Source organism: Zootoca vivipara, chromosome 1 (assembly GCF_963506605.1).
Source record: "Zootoca vivipara chromosome 1, rZooViv1.1, whole genome shotgun sequence".
Classification (NCBI taxonomy): Eukaryota; Metazoa; Chordata; class Lepidosauria; order Squamata; family Lacertidae; genus Zootoca; species Zootoca vivipara.
Genome location: NC_083276.1, coordinates 122,578,831 through 122,597,923, shown reverse-complemented (window position 1 = coordinate 122,597,923; position 19,093 = coordinate 122,578,831). Strand labels below are relative to the sequence as shown.

General features: G+C 42.7%; 1 protein-coding gene across 2 annotated transcripts in view; it reads left to right on the top strand.

Annotated features, from left to right (window-relative positions):
• The window catches only part of DNAH7 (dynein axonemal heavy chain 7), a 129,826-nt gene that overhangs the window by 63,728 nt on the left and 47,005 nt on the right, over nucleotides 1-19,093 (top strand). For both annotated transcript variants that reach the window (XM_060281450.1, XM_060281453.1), the window contains 9 exons: nucleotides 681-905; nucleotides 1,588-1,785; nucleotides 5,509-5,664; nucleotides 7,453-7,621; nucleotides 10,193-10,319; nucleotides 11,577-11,796; nucleotides 12,720-13,592; nucleotides 14,946-15,175; nucleotides 16,810-17,140. In XM_060281450.1, the coding sequence (XP_060137433.1) occupies nucleotides 681-905; nucleotides 1,588-1,785; nucleotides 5,509-5,664; nucleotides 7,453-7,621; nucleotides 10,193-10,319; nucleotides 11,577-11,796; nucleotides 12,720-13,592; nucleotides 14,946-15,175; nucleotides 16,810-17,140 (2,529 nt within the window). The remainder of the gene's footprint in view (nucleotides 1-680; nucleotides 906-1,587; nucleotides 1,786-5,508; nucleotides 5,665-7,452; nucleotides 7,622-10,192; nucleotides 10,320-11,576; nucleotides 11,797-12,719; nucleotides 13,593-14,945; nucleotides 15,176-16,809; nucleotides 17,141-19,093) is intronic.

The window sequence follows — 19,093 nt, the reverse complement described above, 5'->3', positions numbered from 1 at the left end:
CAATCCAGGTCACATGTTCTTGATTTCTCACCTTTCACGCTTGCTTCCTGCATCAATCATAGTGTGTAGAGATGCTCTTATTGCTGTGAGCTTTAATTCCTCCAGACAGAGTAATCCACAAAGTGTAGTGTAGTATCAGTTTTATAACAACAACAACAACAACATCTTCAATTTTTATACCCCACCCATCTGGCTGGATTTCCCCAGCATGTATAAAACATAATAAAATATCAAACTTCTAAAAACTTCCAGATCCAGGGCTGCCTTCAGATGTCTTCTAAAAGTTATGTAGTTCTTTATCTCCTTGACATCTGAAGGGAAGGGAGTTCCACAGGGAAGGCGCCACTACTGAGAAGGCCCTCTGCCTGGTTCCCTGTAACTTCACTTCCCGCAGTGAGGGAATCAATAGAAGACCTTTGGAGGAGGATCTCAGTGTCTGAACGATGGGGGTGGTGATGCTCCTTCAGGTATACTGGGTGAGGCCATTTTCAATCCTGCACTTTAGTATAAGGATTATCATTTTAGGCTGTGATTCTTTGCCCCCTTGCATATAGTAATAAGCCCCATTGGAGCCATGGAGTAGGCCCCATTGGACACAGTGGGCCTTACGTCTGAGTAAACATGCATAGGGTTTAATGGTTAATTAATTAATACACCTTCTCCTTTTCCTTTTGCACTAGAGCATTTTTGTGTTTTCTCTTACCTGGTCTGTCGGAGCCAGCTGTAAGGAGAGCGACCGGCTGAAATTTGACAAGATAGTTCGTGAATTGCTTGAAGGGCCAATGAGCGACGCAACGAGAGAGAAATATAAATTGCTGAGTGGTCTTGAGCACATGCGCGCAAAAATACTGACTGTCCCCTACCCAGAAGATGGAACAATTTATGAGTACCGCTTTGTCAAAGATGTGAGTGTGTTTGTTTTCAATAGAGGTTTTTCCTGGAGTTTAATTGGTAAATTCATTTCCAGTATCACCTCTACATTAGATCAGTATTCTTGATTGAATTACAGAACACTCCTTTCAGAAAGTAGTTAATGATGGCCTCCATTTTTCAGTCCACCCCAATATGACAAAAAGCAGAGTAAATGCCCAGTTTCATATTTATATTCAGAACACTGTATGGACCTTTAATGATGGGCCTGGTTTAGCTTTCCGTGATAAATTGATCTCGAGATGTAGATACTTCCACTGAATCTAGCTACCTGTTTGGGAGGGAAGAGGGCCTGAATCTTTCTCTTCCCACTCCAGCCACTCAAGGAAATTCAGGTGTGGCTCCCCACGTCGCTGATGGGTGATCAGCCCTGACTATGTGTGGTCCTGAGTTATTGATTCAGAGATGCAGAAGCACACAGTTGAGCACAAAGCAGTTCCTTTTTTATTTTTAAAGATTTTTTTATGTTTATAAAATAAACTTTATTGATTTTCCAAATGTGCATTACATAAATAAAAACAAAACAAAATATAACATTGGAGCACAAAGCAGTTCCTGATACAGCAAGGGATGTGGCACGATCTCACTAGCGCAGGGTGAAATGTGTCCATGAGATCTTCCCCCTGTTCTTTCTGATTGTGTTATGTTTTGAAACAGGGCGCAGGAAGGTGGGAGCCTTGGGTGGAGGCACTCGAGACGGCTCCACCTATACCGAAAGACATGCTGTTCAACGAAATAATTGTCCCCACTCTGGACACCATCCGATACTTTTCATTAATGGAAATGCTGACAACACATCAAAAGCCGTTCATATTTGTCGGGCCAACAGGAACTGGCAAGAGCGTATATATCATAGTAAGTATGCCTTGAAATGTACGTTGCACTTTTTGTCTCTGCAAGGAGAATCCCCACTGTTTGGGAATTAATGAAATGGCCTGCTCTTGGAAAACTGGACCCTGTGCTTCTTACCCTCAAACTTTATCCTCGTTCTCAAGATTGGGCGTGGTTTTCTCTCACTCCCTCTAATCTTAGCAGAGTAAGGAGACAATGCACAAGACGTTTTGAGCAGGCACCCTAACTTCCATTCCTCAGCTTTGATGTTTATTCCTTTACTTGGAGCTCAAAAATTATGGGTGCACAAAAATGAGGATAATAGAGGATCTGCTTTGCCCACAGCAGATCCCAGGGGCATTCCCTGGCATCTCCAAGTAGGACTGGGAGAGAACGGTGCCTGAAATCCATGGAGAACTGGTCAATGTAAACAATACTGAGAAAGATGCCTCAATAGTCTGACTCTGTGCACAGCAGCTTCCTGTGGTAATGATCTCAGGCAGACAAGCAAGCCTCAATAAGAATTAATGACTCTCCGGCAGTTTTATGATACTTTTATTTACAAAACACATCCAGAGTGCGGCTTCTAGCCTGCTCTCATTGAAGGAGTTGGTCAGTCTGAATCTCTACTCCTCTCACAGCAGGAAGAATGCCAGATTCCTGTCCTTCCCCTCTTGCCCTTCTGTTGCACTCTGACCTTGTCCAGTCTCTGAGAACAGGGGTTGAGAGGGTTAGACTTCCCCCTCCCCACTTCCACTAGACTTGCTCTCCGTCCGCTGCCTCTCTGCTGGTTGTCTAGCAACCCTCTGACTGCCTCCTGACTCTCCCCCTTCTTTAGAGCCACCCGTGTCTGTGATTTATTTGTGAAGGGGAGTCAAGCTCCCCCTTCCTGGCTCTGTCAGCCAGCTTTCGTCTGCAGAGTCGGCCTCTCTCTCACTTGTCTCAATTTCTGAGTCTGACTCTTCCCCTGTGCTCGGTTGAGCCACCTCCCTGATACCTGTGTCCCTATGAAGAATAAAATGGCCCAAAGACTTGCAGTCTAATCAGAGGCAAGACAGATTAGGGAGGAAAGATGAAGAAATAAATGAAGGAAAAAATGGGGTGAAAAGATGTGCCTTAAGGAGGAGTCTGGTGGACAAGGAATGATGGTGATAAGAAGCTGCAAGGGAAAGGAGACTTGGGTTGTTGTGAAGAGTGGGAATAACCTTAGGTTTAACTTGGAGCTATCAAAATGCATGTTCAGTTTGCTTCTTACTTTGGATCAAAATTCCTTTGGCCGAATGTCAAAAGAGTTATCTTGAGAAATATAAATATTAGCACATCTGTTAAATGGTTGTTTTGGCATTCTATGAAGCCACTTTGAGTTCCACTCCATTACCCACATAAGTGACCAAAATTATGAACTCCTGTTTGTTCAATTTAGAAAAACAATTGATATAATCTCAGTCAAAAAGCCTATAAAAAAGCCTCAGTGTTTGTCTCCCTGTAAGTTATTTCTCTTTGTGTGCCTGCCTTCCCTGTAAATGAATTTTTATTAATGCAATTAATTCTTGCATTAATGTTATGCATAATTAGATTTGCTCTTCGGCGAAAAGTAGCAAGTGGCCTCCTACAGTCATTTTGCTGATTCTGATACTTAGAAATTTATTCTGGTTAACACGGAGTAACTAAACTGGAAAATTATTTTTGCAATAAAGGGCTGTAATTGGCTTTTATTTAATTACTCTTTAATGCGACTTTGATTTATTGCACTGATAAACTATTAGTAACGTGGGACCCAAAGTTAAGAGAAGGCACCAAAGCAATGCTGATGTGTTTAGCTGGAGAATGGTATCTCTCTCTCTCTCTCTCTCTCTCTCTCTCTCTCTCTCTCTGTGTCTCTCTCTCTCTCTCTCTCTCTCTCTCTCTCTCTCTCTCTCTCTCTCTCTCTCTCTCTCTCTGTGTGTGTAATTTAGAAAAATGGGTGAAAGTGTACTAAATGCTTAAGCCAGGTTGTGAGAAGCCCACCTCTTATGTCTGGATTCTGTTCAGTGTTAAGACACCAGCTGCACCGGGAAGTTAGAAACAGTCCAAGCTTGGCCAAAGGGCTTGAAGCATGACTTAGCCACCCTCCTTTTCTCTAAGAAATGTGTGTACATGCACTGGCAGGTATAAAGCCAAGGCTGGATCCAGCAGCAACATTGAGAATCACTGTGTGTGAGCATTTTATCATCCTGGTGTGAGGTTTTATCCTCCTGGTGGATGTTACATCGTATAAGGTAAAGGAGCCTTGGATGGTTAAGTCCAGTCAAATTCGACTATGGAGTGCGGCACCCATATCCACTTTCAGGCCAAGGGAGCCGGCATTTGTCCACAGACAGTTTTCTGGGTCATGTGGCCAACATGACTAAACCGCTTCTGGTGCAACTGGACACCGTGACGAGTGCCAGAGCGCACGGAAACACCATTTACCTCCCCGTCACAGTGGTGCCTATTTATCTACTTGTGCTGACATGCTTTCAGACTGCTAGGTTGGCAGGAGCTGGGACAAAGCAACGGGAGCTCACCCTGTTGCGGGGATTCGAACTGCCGACCTCCCAATCGGCAAGCCCAAGAAGCTCAGTGGTTTAGATCATAGCACCACCTGCGTCCCTACTATATGATATAGCATGGTGAGCCAAGTGCTTGTGGATCTCTCTGCAAATGTGGATCTTTATAAAGTTTAGTTTTAAGACCAGAAGAACCGTATCATAGCAGATGTGTTCATGATGTACCAGCATCACTTAAAGTTTATGTAGATAATGTAGTTTATCCTTGTCTTCTGCCATGAGACATTCTCTTTTCTGGCGATGCATAACTTGCCACTCTACCCCTGAGGTCTCAAAGACTTCCTTCAGTGATGGTTTGGTTTGTACACCTAGGATTGTACTTCTTTTTTGAGAAACAGAAAATCTTCTCCGGTGCTCTTGAAATGGCATAACAACATTTTAAAAAGTGGAATTTATGGTACAGGCAAAATGCTGTGTTATGGCGCTGTGGGTTAAACCACAGAGCCTAGGGCTTGCTGATCAGAAGGTCGGTGGTTCGAATCCTTGTGACGGGGTGAGCTCCCGTTGTTCGGTCCCAGCTCCTGCCAACCTAACAGTTTGAAAGCACATCAAAGTGCAAGTAGATAAATAGGAACCGCTACAGTGGGAAGGTAAACAGCATTTCCGTGTGCTGCTTTGGTTCGTCAGAAGCGGCTTTGTCCACATGACCTGGAAGCTGTACGCTGGCTCCCTCGGCCAATAATGCGAGATGAGCACCGCAACCCCAGAGTCGGTCACGACTGGACCTAATGGTCAGGGGTCCCTTTACCTTTTTTATCTTGAGAAGTTTGCTGGGGATAGAATGGGCCTTGGTTTGCTCAGGCAGTTGGTAGTTTAACTTCCCCATTCATTTTGGTATGGGGAGCATCAGTGATGTATCACCTCGTATTCTTTAAAACCATGGGTCCTAAAATTTTGAATCACCCTGGTTTATTTCTGCAGGAACCTCATTAAGGCGCTGTGAATGTTAACGGCCGTGGATTCATTATTGCCTCATCATTTTATAAGCAGAATGGCTCACGAGCTTGATGTGGAAAAGCTTTCTGCATTTAGACGACTGGCAATAAATACAAGGCGGGGGGCGTTGTGCCTTTTTGCTAGTAGGCTATATAAGCTGTCAGATGCATATGCTCATGTGACCCATTCTCTCTCCCTCCCTCCGTTTCAACTATTTTTATAGGATTTTCTCTTAAACCGCTTACATAAGGATATCTACAAACCATTGCTCATAAACTTCTCAGCGCAGACTACAGCAGCTCAGACTCAGAACATCATTATGTCAAAGCTGGATAAAAGGAGAAAAGGCGTCTTTGGCCCCCCTCTTGGAAAGAGGATGGTAACTTTTTAAAAAAAGCAAAACAAGACTACAGACTTGTCACAACTCTCATGTCATATTTTTTTGCACCTAGCTACAGGTTTAAGTACAAAACTGAGTACATAATGTATCAGTCAGGGAGGGCAGAAGTGTTTGTATGCAGCAGGCATGTCCAAAGTCCGTTTTGGGGGCCTAATCCGGCCCACCGGTCAATTTAATCTGCCCCCCCCATGGTTGTATATAGGGCAGGCACCCCCAAACTTCGGCCCTCCAGATGTTTTGGCCTACAATTCCCATCTTCACCGACCACTGGTCCTGTTAGCTAGGGATCATGGGAATTGTAGGCCGAAACATCTGGAGGGCCGAAGTTTGGGGATGCCTGGTTTAGAGTTTAAAGCTGCAATCCTATTATGCCCAATTAACTGGGGAAAGACCCATGAAACAAAAGTGGGGTCGACTGGCAGCATCTGCTGGCCAAGGACCTTGAAACAACAACAACAACAACAACAACAACAACAACAACAATTTATTTATTTCCTGCCCATCTGGCTGGGTTTCCCCAACCACTCTGGGTGGCTTCCAATAGAATATTAAAAACACGACAAAACATCAAACACTAAAAACATCCCTAAGCAGTGTCAATTAGCAGTTTAAACTTAGTAAACTTACCTCCATTAGCATGCAAAGAAACAACAGTGCAGGGAACTCAAACTCGTACCCCCCCACCCCATGAGTATGTCTTGCAAGTTGAGAACAGCTCCCAGACATCTGCCTTGACAGTAATGTTGCTTAACAAAGTACAGTGGTGCCTCGACTTACGAATTTAATCCGTTCCGAAGGTACCTTCTTAAGTCGAAAAACGCCATTGGAAACGCAATTTCCCATAGGAATGCATTGGAAATGGAAAAACCCTATCTAAAAATTAGTAAGTCGAAAAATCCCTATCTAAAACTGCTGCGGTTTCCCCCCAGATGTCGAGACATTTGTAAGCGCGCGGCCATTACCCCCATTCGTAAGTCGAAAAATTCGTTTGTCGAGTCGTTCGTAAGTCGAGGTACCACTGTACAATGAGAATGAAAATGGCACAACCCAAGATATCGTTTTTCAAAGTTGGAGGAAAGGGGTGGGGATCAGACTTGAAATTCAGCTCTTTCTTGATCATACAGACAGAACTGGCAGGTAGAAATCTATTTGATCTGAAGCCTCTGCCCTCTTTTCTTAGAGATGAGAAAGAGAGGAGGGGGTTGGTTGGGATTACTTACTTAGGGGTAAGAAACCTCACCCAGGATATGCTGTGAATAGGGATGGGGAGAAATTCCAGTTTGCATTTAAGGACAAATGTTCCTAATTCACACTTCCCAAAACAATATGTGCCCTGAAACACAGCCATGATTCAAAAGTCACACTTCTTTGAGTTTTGCACTGCAGTTCTCCAGCCAAGCAATGTGTGCCCAAATGGGTTAGAATGTGCATAAAATGCACATGTTAGTGAAAATAAACAAAATGTATTACATTAGGGGAATTGCATTGCAAAAATGTGCATATTAGGCAAAATGTGTACAGGTATATAGAAATTTGCATTAGAATGCTTTTGAATTTTCATGAGCACTTTTTTTAAAGTTGCAGGCTGGTGTGGAACGATGGAGAACTGAATGCAAAATTGTAAATATGAGAATCTGAAATTGACAGATTAGCCCATCTGTATCTTAGAAGCACATTAATAATAATAATAATAATAATAATAATAATAACTTCACTCTCTGTGTGCAATGTACAGAACAAGTGTTGAAAAAAAGTTTTTATTTACAGGTTGTATTTGTGGATGATGTCAATATGCCAGCAAGAGAAGTTTATGGGGCTCAGCCTCCTGTAGAGTTACTTCGTCAGTGGTTAGATCACTGGAACTGGTATGACCTGAAGGACTGCTCTGTGATTAAACTGGTGGATATTCAGATCATGTGTGCAATGGGGCCACCAGGTATGACCTTTTGAATTCATTTTGAAAGCTTTTCTCGCTTTTCTTTTGGTGCTTTTGAAACACATTTCTTTTTTAAAATAGTTTTTTTATTTGTACTTTTCAAATTTATACATTTCATTAGATTGGCAATCAATTTAACATTTGAAAATTTGAACTTTGACTTCCTTTCCCCTCTTTCTGCGGTTCCTTAAATTTATTTTTTAATATCTTCTGCGTATCCAAATTCATTTAACTTCCTCATTTAATTATCTACTGTAAATATATACGGTACTCTTATAAAACTGCGGGTTATTACAATAATCCTTCTAATGTTTTTATCTGTTTACAGTTTATCTGCAAATATTCAATAAACCATTTCCATTCTTTTGCAAAAAGTTTGTTAACTTGATTTCTTATTCTTATGGTACGTTTTGCCATTTCTGCATATTCCATAAGTTTTTGTACCCATTCATCCTTTACTGGGACTTCTTCTTCTTTCCATTTTTGGGCGAGTAACATTCTTGCTGCTGTAGTAGCATACATAAATGAATTTGTATACAATTTAGGTAGTAATGTCCCTATAATTCCCAAAAGAAAAGCTTCCGGGTTTTTTTTTAATATAAAAGTTATTTTGAACATCTGAAATATACTCGGAGTCGAGAGTGAATTTCATGCTCTTTATTCAGCTCATAGTCGTCAAAGGGGAAGAAGAGAAGAATGGCACTTTCCCCAAAATCATCTGCTTATATACGCTATTTACACAATGGACCTTGCGTGATTGGCTGCTTCAGGGCTACACCTGTGGGCCAATCAGGTTGTGGATTGACTTCTGCCAGCAGCCTGATTGGCTGCTCCTGCAGGCCAATCAGGTTGTGGATTGACTTCTGCCAGCAGCCTGATTGGCTGCTCCTGCAGGCCAATCAGGTTGCTGATTCACTTCCACCTGGAGTTGGATTGGGTGGCTCCTGCGGACCAATCAGGTTGCTGATTTTGGATCCTATTATTCTAGGATTCAGCTCAGTACATAACAACATCCTTTTCAATTTATTATGTAGGAATGCAGTTCTGAACGCAGAGGGTGCTAGTGTCTTCACTGATCAAGTGTGTTTGCAGACAAATGAGGGGGTGACTTCCTTTTCTATAGTAGCATTGACAAAAGGCCCTTGACACATTCCAAATGAAAGAACTGGGCAAGCTCCTCCATTCCTTCTGACAAATATTGAATGTCACCTGGGTTTGCCTTGAAGCAGTTCTGGACCACAGGGTTTGATTAAATCTAAACCCATGGATTTGCTGCCATCAGATCAAGAACGGTCCCCACTTCCATTCAGATGGAAATTCCCAGGTGTCAAAAAAGGTTATTTATGTATGCTGCTACTGCAGCCCGTGTTCTGTTAGCCCCAAAATGGAAAGCGAGCGAGGTCCCAATTAAAGAAGAACGGCAACTTAAACTAATGGAATATGCGTAGCTTGCGGACCTAACATAGAATAAGAGAATAAGAAGAACATTCATTAAAAGAAGATTGGAAAATGTTTATTGAATATATTGGGGGGGGGGAATTGTGTACACTTGAAAATGGCAGCATTAAGATAAACTCAACAGTGTAAATAAGTTTTGATGGAAGTAATAATGGAATACTGAATGATTCAGTTTATATAAAATATGCAGGGATTTATGCTATGCAAAACGAACCATGGAAAGAAAAGAAGGGAAGTCATTGATATTTTAAGGTTGTCTAAATGAGTAACTTTTTCTGTTACAAACAAACCCCACACCCTTGTTTCCATTTGACTGACGCAAATCCAGAATTATTATTTTGGATCTCGCTCCATCTCATCTGCTACTTACAACCAATCTGATGTATTACATGACTTTATCTGCCAGCTGTGCCATTGTAAATGGTAGAAGACATCTGTAGTGCTTGTTTATTCTTGCAGCGGGTCTTGGGAGAGGGCTTCTGCGCCTTTAGCATTGTCACCCAGTCTACTGAAGGTTTCTGACGCTCTCCCTAAAGGTAAAGGGACCCCTGACAGTTAAGTCCAGTTGCGGATGACTCTGAGGTTGCGGTGCTCATCTCGCTTTACTGGCCGAGGGAGCCGGCGTTTGTCCGCAGACAGTTTTTCTGGCTCATGCAGCCAGCATGACTAAGCTGCTTCTGGCGAAACCAGAGCAGTGCACGGAAACGCTGTTTACTTTATCGCCGGAGTTGTACCTATTTATCTACTTGCACTTTGACATGCTTTCAAACTGACAGGTTGGCAGGAGCTGGGACCAAGCAACAGGAGCTCACCCTGTCGCGGGGGTTAGAACTGCTGTCCTTCTGATCGGCAAGCCCTAGGCTCTGTGGTTTAACCCACAGCGCCACCCGCGTCCCTCGACGATCTCCCTACTTGCAAATAAAATGGACTTTGCCACTATAGAGAATATGCATCTGGGTCATAGAGTTTGTCCTTGATGAAAACCTGCTTTTCACTTACTTCAATGGTTAGCAGAAGCTGATCCAAATTGGCTACTAAAAGCGTTTCCATTGTTGAATTTGGAGTTCATTGTAGTTCCTTTTTTATTCTTATGATTGTGTTTTCTATTTGCAGGTGGAGGTCGAAACCCAATTACTCCTCGGTATTTGCGACATTTTAATACAGTTACCATCAATGAGTTTGATGATGCATCAATGTATACAATTTTCTCCAGAATAGTTGATTGGCACCTCAATATATGGTAAGTGAAATTGAAATATTGTGGATTACTAAGCATACAATGTAAATACAGTAGTACCTCGGTTTATGAACACAATTGGTTCCGGAAGTCTGTTCATAAACTGAAGCGTTCATAAACTGAAGCGAACTTTCCCATTGAAAGTAATGGAAAGTGGATTAATCCGTTCCAGACGGGTCCGCGGAGTACTTAAACTGAAATGTTCATAAACTGAAGCATGGGTGTAATTGGTTCCGGAAGTCTGTTCATAAACTGAAGCGTTCTTAAACTGAAGCGAACTTTCCCACTGAAAGTAATGGAAAGTGAATTAATCCGTTCCAGATGGGTCAGCGGCGTTTGTAAACAGAAAATTTGTAAACCGAGGTGTTCATAAACCGAGGTTCCACTGTATGGATATTGATGGTCTGCTAAGAACATCTTTGTATGACCTTATTTTTCAAATATATCAAACACTTTTGCCTTTTGCTCATTTAGTAAGTGTTCCTTTAGTAAAGTAAAGCCCATAGAACAATGAAAGCATTTTGAATTCTCATACACATTTTAAAATATGTTCAATGTTTACGCATTTATTTAATTTATTATTTGACTTCACTCAAAAGCAAAAAAAAAAATGCTCCCTTGCCTCCACCATTAAAAGGTAAAGGTAAAGGGATCCCTGACGACTCTGGGGTTATGGCTCTCATATCGCTTTACTGGCCAAGGGAGTCAACGTTTGTCTGCTCTGCAGACAGTTTTTCCGGATCATGTGGCCAACATGACTAAGCCGCTTCTGGCGAAACCAGAGCAGCGCACGGAAATGCTGTTTACCTTCCCGCCAAAGTGGTACCTATTTATCTACTAGCACTTTGACATACTTTCAAACTGCTAGGTTGGCAGGAGCAGGGACCGAGCAATGGGAGCTCTCCCCGTTGCAGGGATTCGAACTGCCGACCTTCCGATCGGCAAGCCCTAGGCTCTGTGGTTTAGACCACAGCTCCACCCGTGTCCCTCCACCATTATCTCCTGACAATTAGTGGCAGGAGCTGGACTTCCTCTCCCTTCTTAATAATTCCTTAATGGCTCCTGGGGGTTCCCACTGGCAAACAGCTTCACTACCGCTTATATCTTTCAATGTATATTTACGGCTATTATATGGTAGCCATCCTTGATTGGCAGCCCAAGGAGTTTAGCAAGTGCAGGAAAGTGCATTAAAGTTTATGTTTTGCTCGGTAGCATTGTACAAGTCATTTTATTTCTTGCATTTTACATTCAAACCAACAGTTATAGCTTCCCTCCGGAATGTGTTGAGCTGACGGCACAGATTGTAAACGGCACCATGACAGTATATAAAGAGGCTATGGAGAATCTGCTCCCGACTCCAACCAAATCACACTATTTGTTCAACTTGCGTGATTTTTCTCGGGTCATCCAAGGTGTTTGCCTGTCGAGACCCGAAACGACAGAATCTACAGGGACAATAAAACGCCTTTGGGTTCATGAGGTAAACTTTTTGTTGTCATTAGTCAATAACTGAAGGCTTTTGTCTTGATATGATGAAAAGGTATTTTCTTGTGAGGCAGTTAAATTATTTGATTTAGAACAGGATTCCTCAACTTTGGCCCTCCAGATGTTTTTGGCCTACAATTCCCATGATCCCTAGCTAGCAGGACCAGTGGTCAGGGATGTTGGGAATTGTAGTCTCAAAACATCTGGAGGGCCGAGGTTGAGGAAGCCTGATTTAGAACATGGCTGTTCTTTTGGTTACTTAGTATTAGAAATTTTGTTAAATCCATGCATTATTGCTCACCACAAGATACACAAAAGGCATAATGGAGTTGAGCCTGAGCTGCTTTCGGAATATTTCTTTGTTTGGATTAGCTTTCAAGCAAGTCAACAGAGAGGTGGAGGCATCTAATTGTATTTTCAAGTGGGTGACATTAAATAGTTACCCACCTGAGCCCTTTATCAGTAGATAAACCTTTTTTTTTTTTTTTGGTATTTGACAAAACTTGTGTATCCATATTCCAGTATTGCTCTATTCCGCCTTTGGGTGCAGTACAAAGATTAATTTCTGGCTTTTGCTAAAAAAACCCACAAGTGTATAAAGTATAAATGAAGAGTTTATTTACTGGTTTGAAGTTAACCGAACTTGCATTTCCCTTGTGGGGAACTTTTAATGTGTAGATGTTAATTATTGTCCCTGTCCTGCCAACCAGTAAACGTTTTGTTGATAGAAAAATAAATATATTTTTTCACCATATGAAACATAGTATTCGCTTAAGCCCTAGTGTTAAGTTCTGCCTATACTCCTTTACAATATTAATTCTATATACATATACTACCTGAGGGAATTCCCATTCCATTTTCATGTTTGTGACTGGAATTGCCACCATTAGAACAATCGTATTGCCATTTGTTGTGCAGGTCCTTCGAGTGTATTACGATCGCTTAGTAGATAAAGCGGATCGAGCCTGGCTCATCGGATGCATCCAAACAGTAATAAGAAGTCAGTTTGAAGAAGAGTTTGACGATCTTTTTGAGAGATTGGACTTTGATGCTGATGGTATGGTGAATGAGGATGATTTGCGAAGCCTGATGTTCTGCGATTTCCATGATCCTAAAAGAGATGATACAAACTACAGAGAAGTCTTGGATGTGGACCATTTGAGGGTGGTTGTAGAGGGCCATTTGGACGAATACAACCAAATGAGCAAGAAACCCATGCAGTTGGTCTTATTCCGATTCGCCATAGAACATGTTTGCAGAATTTCCCGTATTCTAAAGCAGCCTCGTAGCCACGCGCTTCTGGTTGGTGTCGGAGGAAGTGGACGGCAGTCCCTGACCCGTTTGGCTGCATATATGTCAGACTACACGCCTTTCCAGGTTGAAATATCAAAGAGTTATGGGAGCAATGAATGGCATGAGGACCTCAAAGTCATCCTAAGGAGATCTACCGAAGGAGAGATGCAAGGGGTTTTCCTGTTCACTGATACCCAGATAAAAAGGGAGTCGTTCTTGGAAGATATCAACAACTTGCTGAATGCTGGAGAGGTACCAAACCTCTTTGCGGTAGACGAGAAGCAGGAAATTTGTGAAAAGATGCGTCAGATAGACCGCCAGCGTGACAGAACGAAGCAGACGGACGGGAGCCCCATTGCCCTTTTCAACATGTTCATTGACCGCTGCCGAGATCAGCTACATGTTGTCTTGGCCATGAGTCCCATAGGAGATGCATTCCGTAATCGTCTTAGAAAGTTTCCGGCGCTTGTTAACTGCTGCACTATTGATTGGTTTCAGGTGGGGCCTTTTGGAATATGCACGCATATACAGTACATAATGAGAAGCAGCATCTCTATTTAACTTGAAAACGTTAGAGCCTCGAATTCTGCTTGATGTGATAGTTTTCTATGCACAGTGACTTTTAGATGGAGGGACATGCAAACCTGTAGTCCCCTGGATGCATTCTGAACGTAGGAATGTTGGAGATTTCCTATGAAAACAGAAATGGGAACGGAAATCTGGATGTTTGCTTATTCGCCCCCATATATGGAATGGGCATCATTCCAACAACTATGATCAGAATTCACTGTTGTCGTTGCTTTCGGCCTGCAAACAATACATAACTGTCCTCAACACACACATAGGCCACCCATTTACATTGCATTCTCTCTACACTGAAATGAATTTGTATTTGTAGAATTTGTACTGTTAAAATGGAAAGGGGTCAAACCATCGCAAGAGGTATTGAAATTTTGGGAGGTTGGATAGTTACAATAGAATGGTCTCAGGGTGTGGGGTGAACTTTTTTTAATGTTTATTTATTTATTATTATTAATTTGTCGAAAAACAAAACAAAAAACAAAAAACAAAATGAATTTGGTGGAAGAGTGTATTGACAATGCAATTAACAAACATTTTGTACATTGTGGAATTAATAATGTGGATTTTGTAGGCCATGGAATTTAGCTATAACAGACAGTGGGAAGAATAGTGCAATTAAAAACAAACAAACCATTTTTAATTGTTTTGAAACAAATACAACAACCATTAAACATTTACCCAGCAGCAAATCTAATGGTTTCTGTTTTATCCAATTTCTCTAGACATACATTTACACATTCAACATTCAAATATGTTGCTTAATGTAACCCTTCCACTGAGAATAGTTTTTAGTGGAAGATGAACTGCAGCAGAATTGAAACAGTGCTGCATGTGACAAATGGAAGATGGTGCCTTCTTATTTCCATAGTACCGTGTGATTCTTAACCCCTTAAGCCTGTAGGTTTCCTTGCTTGTGGCCAATACACCCACAGCTTTATTCATCATCATCACTTTTAATTTGTATACCGCCTTTCTATCTTACAATACTCAAGGCGGTTTACAAGCTGAAGAAACAGAATGCAATACAAAACAACCTTATAACAATCTAATGCAATGCAAAAATGTGATAATAAAACATAGCTTTAAAATAAGCAATCAAATAATGTAACGTTCAACAATCATTAGAATAGTATAGAATAATACCAGCATATGAAAATTAAACAGAGATCCATTTTTGGGCTAACAAAACACTGCAGCGGAAGCATTATTTATGCAATATCTTGTTTCCATGATAAAAGTAAATTCTTTGCTCCTCTTCCTTAAATTTAGTCGTGGCCTTCGGATGCATTGCAAGCTGTTGCCACTCGCTCCCTAGAAGATATTGAAATGTCAGAGGAAACCCGAATTGGCTGCATCGATATGTGTCAAAAATTTCATACTACTACCATTAATTTGTCCGAATCATTCTTTAACGAACTACAGAGACACAACTATGTAACACCTACTTCATACCTGGAGTTGATTTCCACATTCAAATCTCTGTTGGAAAAGAATAGGGCGTAAGTATTATTAATATAAAAATTTGATATGAGAAATAGCCTTGCATTCCCTGTTCCCAGCCCCTGCCTGCACTTCCAGCCCCATATAACAGATGCAGACATCCAGATGTTTTGGACTACAATTCCCATCATCCCTACCTAACAGGACCAGTGGTCAGGGATGACGGGAATTGTAGTCTCAAAACATCTGGAGGGCCGAGTTTGCCTATGTCTGTCTTAAGGTGTTGAAGCTTCCCAAATGACGAGCATAGTCCTGTATTGATAGCAGGCGAATGAAAATATTGTAGCTGGTAACTTTTGTCTCTTTGCAAGATAGTGTCTGCTTTTCTGAGCTGTTGGAAACTTTTTTTCCTTTTAATTTTTTTTATATAATTGAGTTTGTTGTAAGATGTTTGTATTTATTTGCGCGCTTATCCACCCATTCATTTATTTAGCTTGCACTGGCTTTCCCAGTGCTCAAAGCAGCTTACAAAGCCTGCCAAAATGAGCAGCTGAGATGTCATGTTGCGCCCCATCTGCATTTGAAAGGGTTACATTTCCTGACTACCAGGGAGGTTCTCTAGGACTTGAAAAAGTGACAATACACAGAGCCCAGGGCCCAAGCTTCCAAAATGTAGGCAACACAAAGGTTAAAACAGGGAGAGTCTGTCTCTGAATTACTTTAATCCTAGGTTAGGAATGGTTTTATAGGTAAACACCAGCACCTCAAATTGGGCCAGGATTTGTGGCCTTGTCAGGCGAAAGTGAGTTTAAAAAAAGGGTAAAGCAATATTTATCTAAAAGTAGGTTGCTGGCTATGGGACCCAGGTGGCGCTGTGGTTAAACCACTGAGCCTAGGGCTTGCTGATCAGAAGGTCGGCGGTTCGAATCCCTGTGACGGGGTGAGCTCCCGTTGCTTGGTCCCAGCTCCTGCCAACCTAGCAGTTTGAAAGCACGTAAAAATGCAAGTAGATAAATAGGAACCGCTACAGCGGGAAGGTAAACGGCGTTTCCATGTGCTGCTCTGGTTTGCCAGAAGCAGCTTTGTCATGCTGGCCACATGACCTGGAGGCTATATGCCGGCTCCCTCGGCCAATAATGCGAGATGAGCGCGCAACCCCAGAGTCGGTCACGACTGGACCTAATGGTCAGGGGTCCCTTTACCTTTACCTTAGGTTGCTGACTACCTTGGAATGTAATCTTAAAAGATGTGAAATAAATATATATTTGAGTTAACAAGGGCATAGGGTTGTGAAACTGAGCCAGGCTTTAAAAACTCAAGAAGATTGATACAATGGAACCTTGGCTTACGTACCGTCCTTCTTACGAACGCTTCGGGTTACGAACTCCGCTAACTGGGAAGTAGGTGTTCTGGGTTGCGAACTTTGCCCCGGGATGTGAGCGGAAGTTGTGCAGCAGCAGCAGCGGCGGGAGGCCCCCATTAGCGAAAGCGCACCTCAGGTTAAGAACGGTTTCAGGTTAAGAACGGACCTCCGGGATGAATTAAGTTCACAAACAGAGGTACCACTGTAGTTGATTACTGTAAGGGGAAATGGAATGAGAAGTGCATTCAGCAAAAGGGGCTGCTTTCGGATTAACTTGATGACACTTGCAATGTGTGTAGCCCGTGTGACCGTCTCCCGAATTGCTTCCAGGCAGGTGATGAAAATGAAGAAAAGATACGAGGTTGGCTTGCAGAAACTAGACTCGGCGGCAGCCCAGGTGGCCACGATGCAGGTGGAGCTGGAAGCTCTGCAGCCCCAGCTCAGGGTGGCCAGCAAGCAGGTGGACGAGATGATGCTCGTGATTGAGAAGGAGTCCCTGGAAGTTGCCAAAACGGAGAAAATAGTGAAAGCCGACGAGATCGTGGCTAACGAGCAAGCCATGGCTGCCAAAGCGATCAAAGATGAGTGTGATGCTGATTTAGCCGAAGCCTTGCCAATCCTGGAAAGCGCCCTGGCTGCTCTTGACACTTTGACTGCTCAGGTATGGGCTTCAGGATATGTAAGGGTGTGTGTGTGTGTGTGTGTGTGTGTGTGTGTGTGTGTGTGTATTGGTTACCAGATTTTTTTCAATGAATCTGGGGACACTTTTTGCAGCAGCCAAGGGGTTAAAAGACAGTAGCATCTGGATTATTAGTAGGGAGCATCCTTTTGTAAACATATGTAGTTTCCATGGCAACCAGAGCCAGGTTCCTTGGTTAAGGGTGGGGAGGGGGAGAGAGAGAAGGGAAAGCAAAATTAGGAGGGGATGCCAGTGCCCTCTGTGTCTCCCCTCAGCCCTCGTGGCAAGGCCGTCCCTGGCATCGGTTCCCGCTGAAACAGCAATAAAGAAGCAGAAGCAGCAGCAGGAGGAGGAAGAGGAGGGTGGGAGCAGGGGGAAATGTTACCGCTCAACTAACGCAGCCCAGCCGTCCGCACCGGAGGGGGCAGGGAGCAAGCGGAGTTTGGGCATGTGCTTCTCGCTGCCTGGGGCTTGCCTTGCGCACACAAACATTGTCAAGGCTGCCGATGCGGACGCTTTAACAGCCGCCACTCTCTGGGCATAAATCAGGGAACATTAATTAGAATCCGGGGACATTCCGGGGACAGTTTTTCTCCAGAGACAGATTGGTGAATCTGGGGACTGTCCCCGGGAACTGGGGACGTCTGGTAACCCGTGTGTGTGTCTGTGTGTGTGTGTGTGTGTGTGTGTGTGTGTGTACAAACACAGTGATACCTTGGTTTAAGAACAGTCCTGTTTACTAACAATTCGGTTTACGAACTCCGCAAAACCGGAAGTAGTGTTCCGGTTAGCAAACTTTACCTTGGTCTACGAATGGAAGCTGAACAGTGGAAGGGCACCAGCGGCGGGAGGCCTCATTAGGGAAAGCGCGCCTCAGTTTAAGAACGGTTTCGGTTTAAGAACGGACTTCTGGAATGGATTAAGTTCATAAACCGAGGTAAACTCTCTCTCTCTCTCTCTCTCTGTGTGTGTGTGTACAGAGAGAGAGAGATGTAGGGTTGCCATATTTTGAAGAGCAAAAAGGGGGGCACATTTGCCAATTTCTACTTTTTTAAAAAATCACTCTTTTATTTGTATTTTGTACATTTACATTTTATACATTCTTTTTTAAATTTATTTTTATGGAGTAATAATCATAAATAAGAATAAAAATGTGCACCCCATCCCGAGACCATTCCATTGTAACTATCCAACCTCCCAAAATTTCAACACATCTTGTGATGGTTTGACCCCTTTCCGTTTTAACAGTACAAATTCTACAAACACCCCCTCATATCTTCTCTAAATCATTTCTCCTGCGTATTCCCCGTCTTACCTTAATAGCTCAGGTTAATTTGTCATTAATAGCTATATCCCACACCTCTTTATACCATTCTTCCATTTGATATTCTGCTTGCCTCTTCCACTTCCTAGCTATAATAATTTGTGCAGCTGTCAATAAATTTGTGAGCAAGTGCTTCCTAGCCTGCAAACCTTCCACCCCACCGTAAATTGATGATAATGCCACCTCTGGACTTTTGGTCAGCTTTAACCCAGTGATTTCTGTTATCTCCTTAAATGCCGCCAACTTCTACTTTTAACAATGAATCACTATGACAACGCTCATTTTACATACCCATGGAAAAGAGGATGTGCCCTGGAAAAAGACCACATGTGGCAACCCAGAGAGAGAGAGAGACTCTGACTTCTTGGTTGTGTATTCTGAATATATACCGTATATGCCGGCATATAAGACGACCCCCTACTTTTCCAGTCAAAATATAGAGTTTGGGATATATATACTCGCCGTAACGAGTATATGCCAAACTTCCAACGCACACCAAATAAAAATTTTCTGTATCTCTTCCAGGCACTGAGGCGAGTGGGGGGGGGAGAGAGAGAGTAAGCGGCTGCCGCTTTCTTTCCATACAGGGAGGAGGGAGGAAAGCCCCGCAC